The sequence below is a fragment of the Saccopteryx leptura genome, chromosome 1 (genome assembly GCF_036850995.1).
Source record: "Saccopteryx leptura isolate mSacLep1 chromosome 1, mSacLep1_pri_phased_curated, whole genome shotgun sequence".
NCBI lineage: Eukaryota > Metazoa > Chordata > Mammalia > Chiroptera > Emballonuridae > Saccopteryx > Saccopteryx leptura.
This window is the reverse complement of record NC_089503.1, coordinates 385570858-385584870: the sequence shown is the minus strand read 5'-3', so window position 1 is coordinate 385584870 and position 14013 is coordinate 385570858. Positions and strand designations below refer to the sequence as shown.

General features: G+C 62.9%; 1 protein-coding gene across 1 annotated transcript in view; it reads right to left on the bottom strand.

Annotated features, from left to right (window-relative positions):
• GRM4 (glutamate metabotropic receptor 4) overlaps nucleotides 1–14013 on the bottom strand; it is a 140088-nt gene that overhangs the window by 69751 nt on the left and 56324 nt on the right. Inside the window, exon 3 of the mRNA XM_066359617.1 lies at nucleotides 5386–5602. Coding sequence (XP_066215714.1) covers nucleotides 5386–5602 — 217 coding nt within the window. The remainder of the gene's footprint in view (nucleotides 1–5385; nucleotides 5603–14013) is intronic.

The window sequence follows — 14013 nt, the reverse complement described above, 5'->3', positions numbered from 1 at the left end:
GGGACCCTGGGCTGTGGGTCCACAAGGCAACTGGAGGGGACAGTCCAGAGGGCTCCCCCCTGAGAAGATGCCACAAGACATCCCACGCTGATAAACACCAAAGCAGCGGCAGGACCCCTCCCCACTTCCAAGTTCCCCTGTCCCCACAACGGATGTCAGCCCCGTTTCCTCTGACTGGGGGCCAGAAGGCTGCACGCTCCGGGCTCTGTCCCTGGGCGGCTGGCCTCAGTCGGCCCTGAGCGCAAGGCCAGGCCCTGAAGTGCCGCCGTCTGACATCCCCTCCCTCCGTCCGTCCGGCCTAGAGGGGTGGCTCACTGCCCAGCAGCCCTCTGAGAGAAGCATCTAAGGAAGTCGTTTCCGGTGCACATCCGAGGTGTGTTTTCAGACCGAGCCAGCATCCTGGGAACAAGCCCCGACAAGCCTTGGCTCACAAGACCACCTGGAGTCCGGGCTGCGGACCCTGAGGACACAGCCTGTGTGGGGTCAGAGCCGGATGGGGGGGGGGGTGAGCTGGCATACCTGCACCTGTTACAGGGGAGAACAGGAAGCCACCGAAGGGCAGTGACAGGCCCAAGGGCACAGGGTGGGTCATCCGTTCCATTGTTTGTTTATTCTACAAACATCAACTGAGGCCCTTCTGTGTGTGAGGGATGGTGAGGGCCACAGAGCCGTGAGGGCCACAGAGCCGTGAGGGCCACAGAGCCGAGAGGGCCACAGAGCCGAGAGGGCCAGTCCCTCCCCAGCCTCAGGGAGTTCTGGGTCAACTGCAAAGGACAGAGGGGGAGTTCACTGGCCCTGAGCTCCCCAGGTGGTGTGCCCGGGGAAGGTCGCCCCCCACCCAAGTGAGCGGGCAGGTTAGGAAAGCCTGCAGGGAGGGGGAACCTTGGCACAGCCGTGATGGGCCAAGAGGACCGCGAGGCCCCGAGCAGGTCGGACGTGGCAGGTGGGCATGGTGTGTGCCCACATGGTCTCCCGGGCAAGCGGGCACAACCCAGGTGCCAAGTGGTTTTACAGCACAGGCTTGGCCCGACAGGAATTCTGCTTAGCTCCGTTTTGCATTGGTCCCCATCCTGTGGCCACCAGGACCCGGGCCAGGCCTTTCACCGGGTCCCGTCTGCCCTGTGCCCTCCGACCCCCAGACTCTTGCTCACACGGTTCCCTCACCTTGGCCAGCCCTCTCCTTCCTCCGTACTGGTCCACGCACCCCTGCCCCAGGCCCTGAGGGACTCCCCAGGGCATCTCTCTTCACTGCAACAGACATTCTTTCACTCAACACCTACTGCTTTGCAGGGCAGGGTACCCCTCTTACCGGGAGCCCGGCCGGTGTGAAACAAACCCGTGAAGCCCGGGCCAGCTGGGAGACTCTGTGGAAGGGCAGGCACTGTAGTGGAAAACGAGAGGAAGCCCAGCCCAGCATTTCAGCCTGCCGCAGCCGCATGCAGCCCCTGAGTCCTTACAGACCTGCCTCTGCCCCCCAGAAAGGAGTTCCGTCCCCAGGGAGTCCAGTAGGAACTTGAGGACAGCAGGGGGCTCCATGGGGAAGGAGGGTGAGGTGTCAGGGCAGCCTGACCTCACCTCAGATACCTGGGCACTGCCAGCCTCGGTCTGCCCTTCTGTAGGCTGGGACAGCAACCCTGCAGGTGGGGGCAGGGGGTGGGAGGGAGGGCTAAGGAAGTGAGTGGCTGGGGGCTGGGTTTGGTGGTCAATCAGCCATTCCACAAACACTTACTGAGCAACTATTATACGCCAGTCAGGGACTGTGCTAGAGGCTGGGGGTGCAGCGGAGAACAAAACAGGCAAAGGACTGGGCTACGTGACATGTGGTCAGAGAGGCCCCTCTGAAGAAGAGACACCTGAAAAGACACCTGAATTCACTGAGGTTTTGGCTACACGGATATCCAGGAAACAGCTTACCAGGCAGAGGGAACAGCCAGTGCAAAGGCCCTGAGGCAGACTGGTGCCTGGAGTGGTAGAGGAGAAGTGAGGAGGCTATTGTGGCTGGAGCAGAAAGATGTAGGAGAATGGGAGAAGATAAGGTCAAGGAGGTGAGGGGGAGACAGCAGAAAAGGTAGTGGGCACTCTAAGTGTTCACCCTTAGGGGTTTCAGGATCCTGGGAGTGCCCCAGGGCAAACCTCTCCTCTCTGGTCTCCCAGAAACGTGAGTGCCCAGAGGGGCTGCCACAGGTCTTCCCCCAGTCCCTCGAGGCCTTCCGGAGGCCAATGTACCCTTTACAGCCAGAGAAGCTGTGTCCAGTGATGTCACCATAGCCACCGGGATGAGGAGGCACCCCAATCCTGGGCTTCAGGCTGCCGGCCCTGCCAGGGGCCGCCCGTGCCCATGCTGACGCCACTGCACTGACCGGGGCCATCTCAACACAGGTCTGAGGCTCAGCCCTGGGTGCCGGAGCTGGAGGTCAGACCAGCAACAGACTGGCTCATCTCCAGAACATGGGGGGGGGGGGGGCATTTCAGGGACATCACAGGGAGAGGAGGCTTAGGAACCTTCCACTGTGCGAGGGCCTTGCCCTCCTCCCCAGTCCTGCCATGGCCAGAAAGGCCATCTTGTTCCCACCTTGGGAGTGCCCAGGGCGCTGGCATTGCTCACCAGAGAGGACCAGAACCAAACTCTTTAAGCCCTATGCCAATGCCCCAGGCAATGCTGGGTGCCACCCAGAAGCCCCCCACCTAAACGTCCCAGCTCTCCACCACGTCCCGGCTGTGGGAGACTGCCCCACTCTCTCCGGCCTCAGTTTCCTCATCAACAAAATGGGTATAACCCTGCTCCCCCCACACACACACACAGGACCCCTGAGCCTGGCACGCATAGCAGGCGCCCAGGGTTATTCACCAGCGAGCTCTCCCCGCTGCAGCAGCTCTGACGGGCGGGCATCCTCCGCCTGGCGGGCGCCACCCCCCTGCCACTCTGCCTGGGGCCCTGGCGCTCCTCTCAGCCACTCGCTGATGATTTATACTTCAGAGGACAAATCAATACGATATAGGGCCACAGACACCTCTAATCTTTCACAGGGATTAGGCTACAAGGTGCCGCGGCCTCTTTCTACTGGCCGCTCGATTCTATTTCAATTTGGCCGGCTGGAGCGTGGTGGCTCTCTCTGCCTTCCTTCTCACTCACCTGGAGATGGTCCTCCAAATCAGACTCAGGCAGCCGGCGGGGTTAGAGACCCGGGGACGCGGGAGGTGCAGCCAGCCGGGTGGGGGGCAGTGGGACGGCGGGGAGGGGAGGCATGGGGGGCAGGGGCGGCAGCGGCACTGTGAGGGGCAGCTGTGCCAGGGCAGGCGTGCCCCAGAGCTGGAGGCTCTGGTAGAGTCGCTAGTGCTCTTAACTTTCCCAGACAACCTCACAAATCTTCAGTAGACATTGTAAACTCTAACTACCCGGATGCCTGATTATGATTAGATGCTTGTGGAAAATTGAAACAAGAATCTTCGCATCGGATAAAACGCAATGCCCAGACCTCACTCATTTCTCATGCCTCCCCCGCTTTTCATAGTGTGCGTGTGCGTGTGCGTGTGCGTGTGCGTGTGCATGTGCGTGTGTGTGCACGCACGCTGAGCAGGGCTGGTCCACAGGGGTCTCAGTTAATGCCGTGGGAAACCAGACAGTGGAGTAACAGGGATCCACAAGCAGTTAAGGCCTCTAGTCCTAGAGCCAGAGTGCCAGGGTTCAAATCCCTCCGCCACCCATAACGTGCTGTGCAGCCTGGAGCCAGTTAGCACGTGGCCTCTCCAGGACAAGGATAGGACAGGTGCTCAGCACGGCTGGACACATCGGAAGGGCTATGGAAGTACTGGGGGGTGGCTGCTCAGTCCCTTACAGCAGGGCCTGAACCCCATGGAACACTGAGATACTGAACCTTTGGCCCCCGCCCCCATCCGGCACCTCTGTCCCCAAATCCTGCAGACGTTGTGCCTTAAACAGAAAGGCAGTGGCCTTGTTTGGGGGAAAAATTCAAGCCACTGAGGAGGAGGGGAACCCGCAGAGCAGGGAGCACGGACCAGCCCAGGATCTGAACAGAGGAGACGCGGACAGCCGGAGGAAGGGGCTGCAGCACCGGCTCTGCCACGGCCCCCGGGGGTCGCGGCGGGGAGCTGCCCCCTGTGTGGCTGGAGGAGGCCGTGGGCTCGGTCCAGCCCCGCTTCCCTCCGCCCGCCTGGCCGCCGGCTGGAGGGGGCGTGGCCCGCAGACGGGCTCCACTTCCGCGGGCGCCCTCTCCACCGGGTGGCGGACACCCAAGCGGCTTTGGCTGTACAATTAAAAGGGCTTATCCGAGATTTATAGCGGGGTTACGCCCGCAGGCTGTTACCGGCGTCAGCCTCTGGACACTGTGGTCCTTAGAAGAAGCAATTAGAGTCCAGGGTTTCATGGGTATAAATATACAGCCGCCATCCCCCCCCAAGGTCGAGGGTGTCACGAGAGCTGTTAGAGACGGGGCCTTGGGAGAGGACGGGAGAGGGGGGAGTGCAGCCCGCTCTACAGGGAGGGGAGGTCTGCCTGGAGCAGGAAGGGCCCCCCACTTCACCCCCACGCCCCGTCTGCGACAGGCGCCACCCCTCAGCCCCACTGTCCTCAATCAGCCGACCCCAGGTGGAGCCCCCAACCCAGGGATCTGTCTGCTACGCGGGAGCCACCCCTGCAGCCCCGAGTGGGCTGCCCCCCCTCAGCCGGGCCACTGGAACAAACCCGCTCGGAGGCCCAGGCCGCGGGCCAGCCAAGGTGCTCAACCCTATTATGTTAGCCTCTCATCGCTTGCCAATGCCCAGAGCTTTTTACTGGGGTTTTGGAAGCAATACGGGCAAGCAAGGAGCTTAACAAGGAAAAGGAAGCCTGTGGAAGCAGGGGGGGTGGGGGTGGGGACCTCGAGGAGGGCGCATCACTGTCCCACAGTCCCCAAATCCTACCCACAGGGCACCCACTTCACTGAAGCCCAGGCCAGCTGGGAGATGGGATTCCCACTGCCCTCTGCCTCGCTGCACCAGACTGCTCAATCTTAGGGACTCCGAACCTGCCAGCTGCCCCCCCCCCAGACCTCCTCAAACAAGGCCATCGCCACACCCTTCCTCTCCTCCCGGACTGAGAACTGTGGCTGTCCTACCAGCTCCCGCACCAGGAACGCCCGCAGTCCCTCCACCTGCCGGGTCATGTCATTCCCATCCACCCCTCCCCCCTAGAAGTCATCACCGAGCCGCCCAGCAGAGCCCCCAGCCCCCAGTGCTCAGAGGAGAGACCGAGGCCCATCAGGGGCGTGGCCAGGGCAGGCAGAGCCCACGGCAGGACCCAGCAAACCGTTCCCGGGCGGCGCTTGGCCATCGTGCTGTGACAAGCCCTCGTCCCCAAGCGTGACCCTGCAGGCAGGCCCGACTCACCGTCCTCTCGGGACTTCTGGATGAAGGCCTCCACGCCACTCTCACCGTAGCTGCCCTCCGAGGCCAGCGTGGACACGTAGTTCCACCTGAGGGCGCGGACGATGTCCACCATGGCCTGGGCCTGGTACGTGTCCGAGGGCACCACGCGGGAGAAGAAGTCATAGCGGCTGTTGTCGCTCAGGTCAGGGGCTGTGGACGCGTAGCTGATCTGGGGGATCTGCAGGGGAGAGGGGGCCACTCATGGGGGCGGTGGGCACCCCCACACCGCCCAGCCAGCACCGCACCCCTACACACCCGCCTCCCTCCTGCCCCGCGGCCTCGGAACTGCCCCTTCCCCCGGGCACGGCCGGCCACCTCTAACCCTGGGAGGGAGCCTGTGATGTGGAGGAAACTGAGGCCCAGGGAAGGTGGGCAGTGATTGGCCAGCCTTTCCCCGGCTCCAGCCCAGGGTCCCGATGCCGCCCACGTCCAGTCAGCGCCCCCAGATCCTGACCCTACCACCCCGTGGCCTTCCCCGCTCCCGCAGGAGTGAGGCTGGCATCGGGCTGAGGAGTGACTGGCATGTTGGCATCCAGCCCTCTTCCAGAAAACCCCCAGCTAACCTCACCTGGGTCCTGTGGCCGCTGGTCCCCCAACAACACACACGTACACACCGCACAGTCATCGGGAATGTCACACGCATGCACACAAGCACACGCATGCCCACCCCAGGGACGTCTGGCTGCCTCGGTTTACATAAAGAGCTAGAAGACGCCAGCCAGGGAAAATCCCCGAGTGGGTGAGACGGCGTGGCCTGGGGAGGCGGTGGGGGGAGGGTGGTAAAAGGGGCTCCAGGGTTCTGTCTGTCCATCCCCTTCCCGCAGGTAGCCCCAGGTCACCACCCAACGGACCCCGTCCCCACAACTTCCTCTGGGCTCCTTCTTCCTGCCCAGCTCCAAGGAGACAGAGCCCAGCACCACCACCCTACCTTCCCGTGGATGGACTCCCAGGAAGACGGAGTGGGCGGGGCCTCAGGGACGTCCCTCTGCTCGCAGCCGGGGACCCAGGGCCCAGAGAGGCAGGGGCCCGATGGTCCCCCAGCCTCCCAGCAGCCGACTCCAGCCCTGCTGTCCCCAGTTCCCGCCCCCCTCCCCCAGCAATGGAGCACTTTCCTGGCCCACAGCCTCCACCTGCCCACCCCCAGGCGGAGGTGACATGCGGAGCCCTTAAGTTGCCCTGTGGTTGACATCACACCCCCCGCCCCAGAAGAACGTGGAAGGAGCCGTGGGGCCGCTCCTGCGCCTCCCCTTCCTCTCCGGCCTGCTCTCACGTCCCCAGCGCCTCCCACAGGACTCCCCACGGGTCCTCCTGCTGCCCTGGGCCCCCCAGGGATGCTCAGTGCCCCGCGTTCTCCATGCCCACTTCTGTGCACACCGAACACGTACCCGTCCTGCAGCCCTCTGCCCTGCCCACAGCTGTCCGGGGTGGTGGGGTGGACACACTGATCTGGGCTGATGTCACATCTGAGATTTATCCCCCTAAAGAATCACTAAGATTCAATCCTGGCCCCCCCAAAAAAACTTGTGGCCAGAGTTCGGTCCCTGTGGCAACTGAGGGTGGGGGAACGTTCTGGGGACAAGAGGATTGGGGTCGCCCCCTGGACAGTGGCTGCCCACCTAGCCTACGCCTATCGTGACCCACCCTTGAGGACAGTCCACTGAAGACACTTCTTACAGAAAGGGCCTGGCCCGGCTCAGCCTCTGTGACCCCTCCCCCCCAAGCAGGCCCCCTCAGACCCCTCACTGAGTTCCCTCATGGGAACGGACCAAGTCCCTGGAAGGCCGAAGGTGGGGGCAACGGATGACAACTGGCCAATTGGCGTTCTGCGGTCTTTATAAAACGGTATGTTCTGCGTCTCTAGCACCCTCTGTAATCGCAACGTTTTGGAAACAGCCCTGGTGCGAAAAGCTAGGGCCATACAAGAAATACTGTGTAGCTGCGGAGAAGAGCGAGGCAGCTGTCCACGCTGCCCTGCACGCTGCTCTGCTCTGCTCTGCTCCGGGAGACACAGGGCGAAACAGCGGCAGCCTCAGCTGTGAACACCCACAGCTCTGACACGGAACGGTCAGACTGTCCCTGCGGAGGCGGGAAGGGACCAGGAGCCTGGGGACAGGCGTGGAGACGGACCTCTCACCTTCTCCCCTGTTCTCCCCTTTGTGCCTTTTGCACGGACCCAGAATCATGCCAACACAGCTCCTGTTCGGAACACAGGCCACATCTGCATCTTGGTGAGCATGTGTGTCCCCTGTGCCAGCGGGGTCTCTCTCTGCTTGGGAGCGCGCTTAGCATGAAAACAGCACCCTCTAAAACACAGGCTCTGATTGGCTGGGTTTTTAATTGATTTTTAGAAAGGGAGAGAGAGAGAGAGAGAGAGAGAGAGAGAGAAAAGGGGAGAGAAAAACATCAATTTGTTGTTCCACTCATTGGTTGATTCTTGTATGTGCCCCGACCGGGGATGGGAGCCAGAACCTCAGAGTATCAGGGCTCACACTAACCAACGGAGCTGCCTGGCCAGGGATTCGCTATTTGAAGGTGAATTTTAAATGTACTGCTATTTCTGTAATGATGTTATAGTTGTAGTTGGTTGGTTGGTTTTTGAGAGTCCCTGTGTCCCAGGATAGGGGCGTCTTAGCCTCAGCACTATTAGTACTTTGGGGGGACGGTTCTTTGTCGGGGGCTGTCCCATGTGTTGTAGGAGGCTTAGTGACATTCTCATCCCTTATCCACTGAAGGCCAGAGCACACCCTCCCCCTGTTGTAACAGCCAAAAATGTCTCTAGATGTTGCCAAATATCACCCCCCCCCCCAGGTGGGGCGTGGGGAGGCAAAACTGTCCCCCGCTGAAACCCATTGTTTTAGAAATATGCACTGAAATATTTAGGGACAAAGTGATTCGATGAGGCCTGGGACGTCCTTCAAAAGAGGTCCAAGAGCGGATGACGCGGAGTGGTACGCGGAGTGGTACGCGCAGGGCACGCGCTTGGTGCCCTATTTGCGCTTTCTGTACGTGCCTGAAGTGGCCATGCTTTTAAGTTTGCCAGGAACAAAACAGAACAAAATCAATGGCGCCTCCGACTCAGCCCTCTGAGCAGCAGCCCCTGAGCTGGAGCTGGAGCTGGAGAAGGTAGTGGAGACTGCCGCCCGGGCGCCCTGCGCAGCCGCCTGCACGCCTGGCGGAGACCAGACGGTTTGTTCCCCAGCTCTCCAGCTTACCTCTCGCCCGGCCTAATCACACTACCCCAGGGCTCCACTTCCGTTCCTAATGAAAAGGTCGGCTCTCGCTTCCGATGTTTTCCCCCAGCACAGCTCGGAGTCAAAGGGGCCCTGGCACAGCGGAGGTGTGGGGGCTGGTGGCAGAACTGGATGGAAAGGTGGCATCGCGCTCGTCCCTCCTTCCTCCTTCCAAGCCGCCTCCACCTCCCCTGCCCCCCACCCCCCAGGCAGGCGCTCAGCCTGGCAGGGACAGCAGAGGGACTGACGGCTGTCCAGGTGGCAGGACCCAGAGCCTCCCCGGTGAGCCCTGCCCGCCTGCCAGCCGTCTCAGGCCCAGGCCCGGCCCACGCCCCTCTCACCCCCATTCCCCAGCCTGCAGGACTGCCTGGGCCCTGCCCTGTCTCCATCAATCCCTGGCACCCTTGAACAGGGACCCAGTCCCGAGATGGCTGGCGAGGGCCCAAGGGTCCCCCAGCACCTTCTTACACATCCCCTCTGCCCGCCTTTCCTCAGCCCCAGGCCCTCCTGAGTTTCCTGGGGGCGGAGGGGGTGGCTTCAAGCAGAGATTTGGGAGCTCAACAGCTCAGCCACCACCAGCTGGGACGCCTTGGGCAAGTCACTTCACCTCTCTGGGCCTCAGCTGCAGAACGGGAATCAGGACCATCCCTTTCTCGCAAGGTTGTGAAGGTCACTCGCGGGTGGCCGTGAAGGGTTTGGGGCGGCCTGGCGGGCAGTAGGCTCCTTTGTGAGCCATGATGCCCCTGCCCTCCCCCGGGCTGCCCTCTCCTCTTGCCCCCTCTCTGAGTGTGTTTACTCCAGGCTTCTCCTTGTGCCTCCCTGCCTGCCCGGCTCTCTCTGTCCTCCTCCTCCATGCTGACCCCTGCCTCTCCTAGGCACTCCACCCCCCCGGCCTCCCAGCCTGGAATGAGGTGGAGGAGAACCAGGGAGCAACCAGGGGACACTCCAGGCAGGGTGACTGTGACAACCTGGGCCACTGTCCCCTCATGCCATCTCCACAGCCCAGCTGGAGCACAGGGGTGGGGAGGACTCTCAATTAACATTCTCCTCAGACAACTGCAGCGTAAGAGGGGAGAGAGACAGCGCGCCCACCCCGCTGCCAGCTCCTCCGTCTCTCTGCCTCCCTCTCGGCCTCCCTCCTACCGTCGCCCATCACTTTGAGAACCTACTGCGTGCCAGGCACTGTTCCCGGTGCTGGGGCTGCAGCATTTCCCGTCATGTCCTTGGAGGGTGAGAGTCAGCAAGAACCCCAATTCCAGCACACCTGGCCAACCACACATGTCCTCTAGGTCATCTGTCTGTCTTTTTCTCTTTCCTCTCTGTCCACAGAGCCTATGATTTCATCTCCCTGCATCCAAATCTTCCCTGGGAGGCAAAGCCCAGCTCAAGTGTTGCCTCCTCCAGGCAGCCCTCCCTTTGCCCTTGCCCTCCAGAGAGTCTGCTCAGACCTCCCACAGCAGAGTCAGGCTGCTCCAAGGCACCAGGCACACCGTCTCGGGCGTTGGATGCCTGGTCCACCTGCCAATCCAACAGGCGCTCTAAGGCACCCATTGTGCTGGGAAGGGCCTTGTGGGGTGGGTGGGGAGCAGAGGAGGGGAACTGGATTCATCCCACCCCTAAAACTAGTGACACCCACTGCATTGTGGGGGATGCACTGGGGAGGGGACAGGTGGGACGCCTCTGAGGGACACACACTGTGTCTGCAGCTGGTACCCTGTGAAGCCTCGCTTACAGAAGGGCCGAGAGACTGAAGGGGGGAGTGTGGATGAATAAACCTCTCTCCCTCCCTCTCTCTCTCTCTCTCTCTCTCTCTCTCTCTCTCTCTCGTTTATGGAGTGACAAGGAGGCTCGTGCCACGTGCAGAAAGACAAAAGCTGCTTCTGGGCTCGAGCAACAAGGAAGATGAGTGCCAAGTGCATCTGTGTGTGTGCGCACGCACAAGCACGTGCTGACGCGTGTGTCCTGAGCGCACACGTACACAGCACGCCTTCATTTCTTCCCCCGAGTGCCAAGTGCATCTGTGTGTGTGCGCACGCACAAGCACGTGCTGACGCGTGTGTCCTGAGCGCACACGTACACAGCACGCCTTCATTTCTTCCCCCTACCACAGTCACCGAGCCTGCAGCTGCCTGCTGTGGCGTTGACGACTAGGTTCGGACGGGGACCACCGCCCCGTAGGGCTCCCGGTCCGGACACAGGCGTCAACGGAAAGCTGACACAGAGCTTTCGATGGGGATGAGGGTCCAGGAAGGGACAGAAGGAAGTGGAGGAGCAGGGGCCGTGGGAGACAGGGCCCGGGAAAGCCCCTCTCACAGGTGTCCCCAAGGGCAAGACCCCAAAGAGACAAAAGAGGAAGCCATGTGGGAATTTGAGGGAGGCCATTTCATGCAGAGGGAACAGCCAGTGCAAAGGCCCGTGTGCGTGTGTATGTATGTGTGCAGGCATGGATGTGCATCGTGTCTGCACACTACGCACGTGTGTTTAGAGCCTGTCTCTGGTCTCGGGCCGCTGAGCCTAACCCTGCAGCCACACACACAAACACACCCAGGTTCGGTGACACGGGCCGCCTCATGGGTGGCCCAGGACGTCCACCGCTCAGGCTCTGGGCCGCTGGCCCCAGACCAGAACAATCTGAGGACCCCTGCGGGCGGCCAGTCTGTGTCCCAGGCCGTCCAGAAGAAGAGAGGGGGGCTGGGAGGCGGCCGCCTGCCGGCGTCTCAGAGCTCGCTCAGGGCTCGGGACCCGGGAGGCCAGTGCTCTGTCAGAGGTTGCCCAGCCACCTGCCCGGCGTCTCAGAGCTCGCTCAGGGCTCGGGACCCGGGAGGCCAGTGCTCTGTCAGAGGTTGCCCAGCCGCCTGCCGGCGTCTCAGAGCTCGCTCAGGGCTCGGCACCCGGGAGGCCAGTGCTCTGTCAGAGGCTGCCCAGCCACCTGCCCGGCGTCTCAGAGCTCGCTCAGGGCTCGGCACCCGGGAGGCCAGTGCTCTGTCAGAAGCTGTTCAGAACAGCCAGGACTGAGACCCCTACTCTGATCCGCACCTGGCCTGCGACACCCCGAGCCAAGTGGCTGGATGTCCCTGGCCATCACCACGGATGCCCCAGGGCAAGCCTGACAGAAACCCCAACCCTCCTGTTGTGAGCTTTAGCGTTTGAAAGCAACTCCTGTTCCCTCCCCTCCTCCAACACTGGCACTGCACGCACGTAAACTTCCAGCACTTTCTGCCGCTAGCCTGCCGGGGCTGTGTGACCAGCTTTGCCATCCTGTGTGACCTTAGGCAGGTGAGAGGCCTCTCTGACCTCAGTTCCCTCCCCTTCTAAAGTCGTCATAGCAACAGCAGAAAGGACTGCATTAGTGAGTTCACGCACAAAGTGCTTAGAACACGGGGCCCTCAGCAAACACCACAGGTGACTGCTGGGAGGGAGGCGAGGCTGGCGCCCTTGTATTACACGTGACGCAACTGCGGCTCAGAGAGACGAAAAGGCCCTCTGAGCACCGGAGCAGGGAGACACCAGGAACAAGCACAGAGAGCGCCGCTCAGCCTCCCCGCCCACCAGCCCCGAGTCCGGGCCTCGGGTCCTGTCACCCTTCTGCTGGCTCTGCCCACAAGCCGGGCCGGGCAGCCAGACTGAGGCTGGCATCCTGCAGCCAGCCTCCTCTGCTGCTCGCCCAGCCCCAGCCGGGGCCCACGCAGACCTCGCCCCCCCCCCCCGCCTGCCTGCATGCCCTCACCCGGGGTGCAGGGACCCTGCGTGGGGCCGCGCAGACCCCAGAGCCGCCGGCTGCCTGCTCCCGGCCCTTCCGATCCTGGCTGCTTGAGGCCCGGGCTCCAACATCAGCTGTTTTCTGCACAGATAAAAGGCAGCTGGGCTGTGAGGTACATGAAAGCTATGTGGGCAGGAACGTGTGGGTCCCAGAGCCAGCCAGAGAGAAGGCCAGCGTCCAAAGGGCCGGCCTGCACAGTCGCTGGTCGCTGAAGGGCACCGCCCCCCACACCCACATCCCTCACCGCTCACCCTCCTGAGCCATGCCAGGGCTTTTGCCGCAGAGACACAGTGCCCAGGGAGCAAGACGTGTTGGCAGCCGGCAGGGGGGAGGAGGCTCACTGAGAGCCGGGCACACACCCTTGTGAAGCACTGGCACCTCCTGTCTGCCAGGTGCCCGGGACACAGGCGTAAATAGCCCACCTTCAGAGAACCAGAGGGGGACAGGAAAAGGAGGTCCCATGGGTGAAATGCCTCCAAGCTGAAGTGCTGGGTTTGGGGCAACCAGGAGCTCCGGGGGGCCTCGCAGGGAAGCTGTGGGGAGAGGCCAACCACCCAGCGCCAGGGAGAGAGTCAGCCCTGCCCAGACCCGCTGTGACACGTCCAAGAGCAGACGGCAGGAGTGACCCCACCGCTGAGGACAGTCCCGAGGAAGGCTCACGCACCCATATCCCATGGAGGTGCCCCCCCCCCGAATTATCAAACAGAGGAGGGACTTCCAAAGCCCGGAAGTGGTTGGGGTGGTACCCGGGCAGGGGACTGGGCTGTGGTCTGGGTGGCCTTCGGAAGGACTGGGACAGGCCCCAGATAGGACTGTCTGCCACCCACCCCACAGCCTCCTCCAGGGCCACATGCTGGAGGCGGTCCCCACACCCACGGAGCCACGCAGGGGCTGCTGGCCGCTTTGGTCCCCACACCCACGGAGCCACGCAGGGGCTGCTGGCCGCTTTGGTCCCCACACCCACGGAGCCACGCAGGGGCTGCTGGCCGCTTTGGTCCCCACACCCACGGAGCCACGCAGGGGCTGCTGGCCGCTTTGGTCCCCACACCCACGGAGCCACGCAGGGGCTGCTGGCCGCTTTGGTCCCCACACCCACGGAGCCACGCAGGGGCTGCTGGCCGCTTTGGTCCCCACACCCACGGAGCCACGCAGGGGCTGCTGGCCACTTTCCCACAGACCCGCTGGGACCTCAGGTCAGGCTGGCCGGGGCTACTCACTCGACGCCCTCGTTAACCAGTCTTGTTACTCTGCCCTGTGGACACACACCAGCCGCCAGCTCACAGCCCGGGCATCCGGTCACCCAGGGGCCTGGCCGGGGCCGGCCGACCTGTGCCTCAGTGCCATCGATTGTCTGCCTGGCCCGCCGGTCAGCCCTGACTCAGCCTTCCTCCTGCCAGGGAGCTGAGCCTGCCGGTCTCCCTCCCAGGGCACTCCCTGGGCCTGGGGGCGGGGGGCTGGGTGAGCCTGGCCCTCCTCTGCCCTGGCACACAGGCCCCTGGGGACGGGGGCTGGGTGAGCCCGGCCCGCCTCCGCCCTGGCACGCGGGCCCCTGGGGGCGGGGGGCTGGGTGAGCCCGGCCCGCCTCCACCCTGGCACATG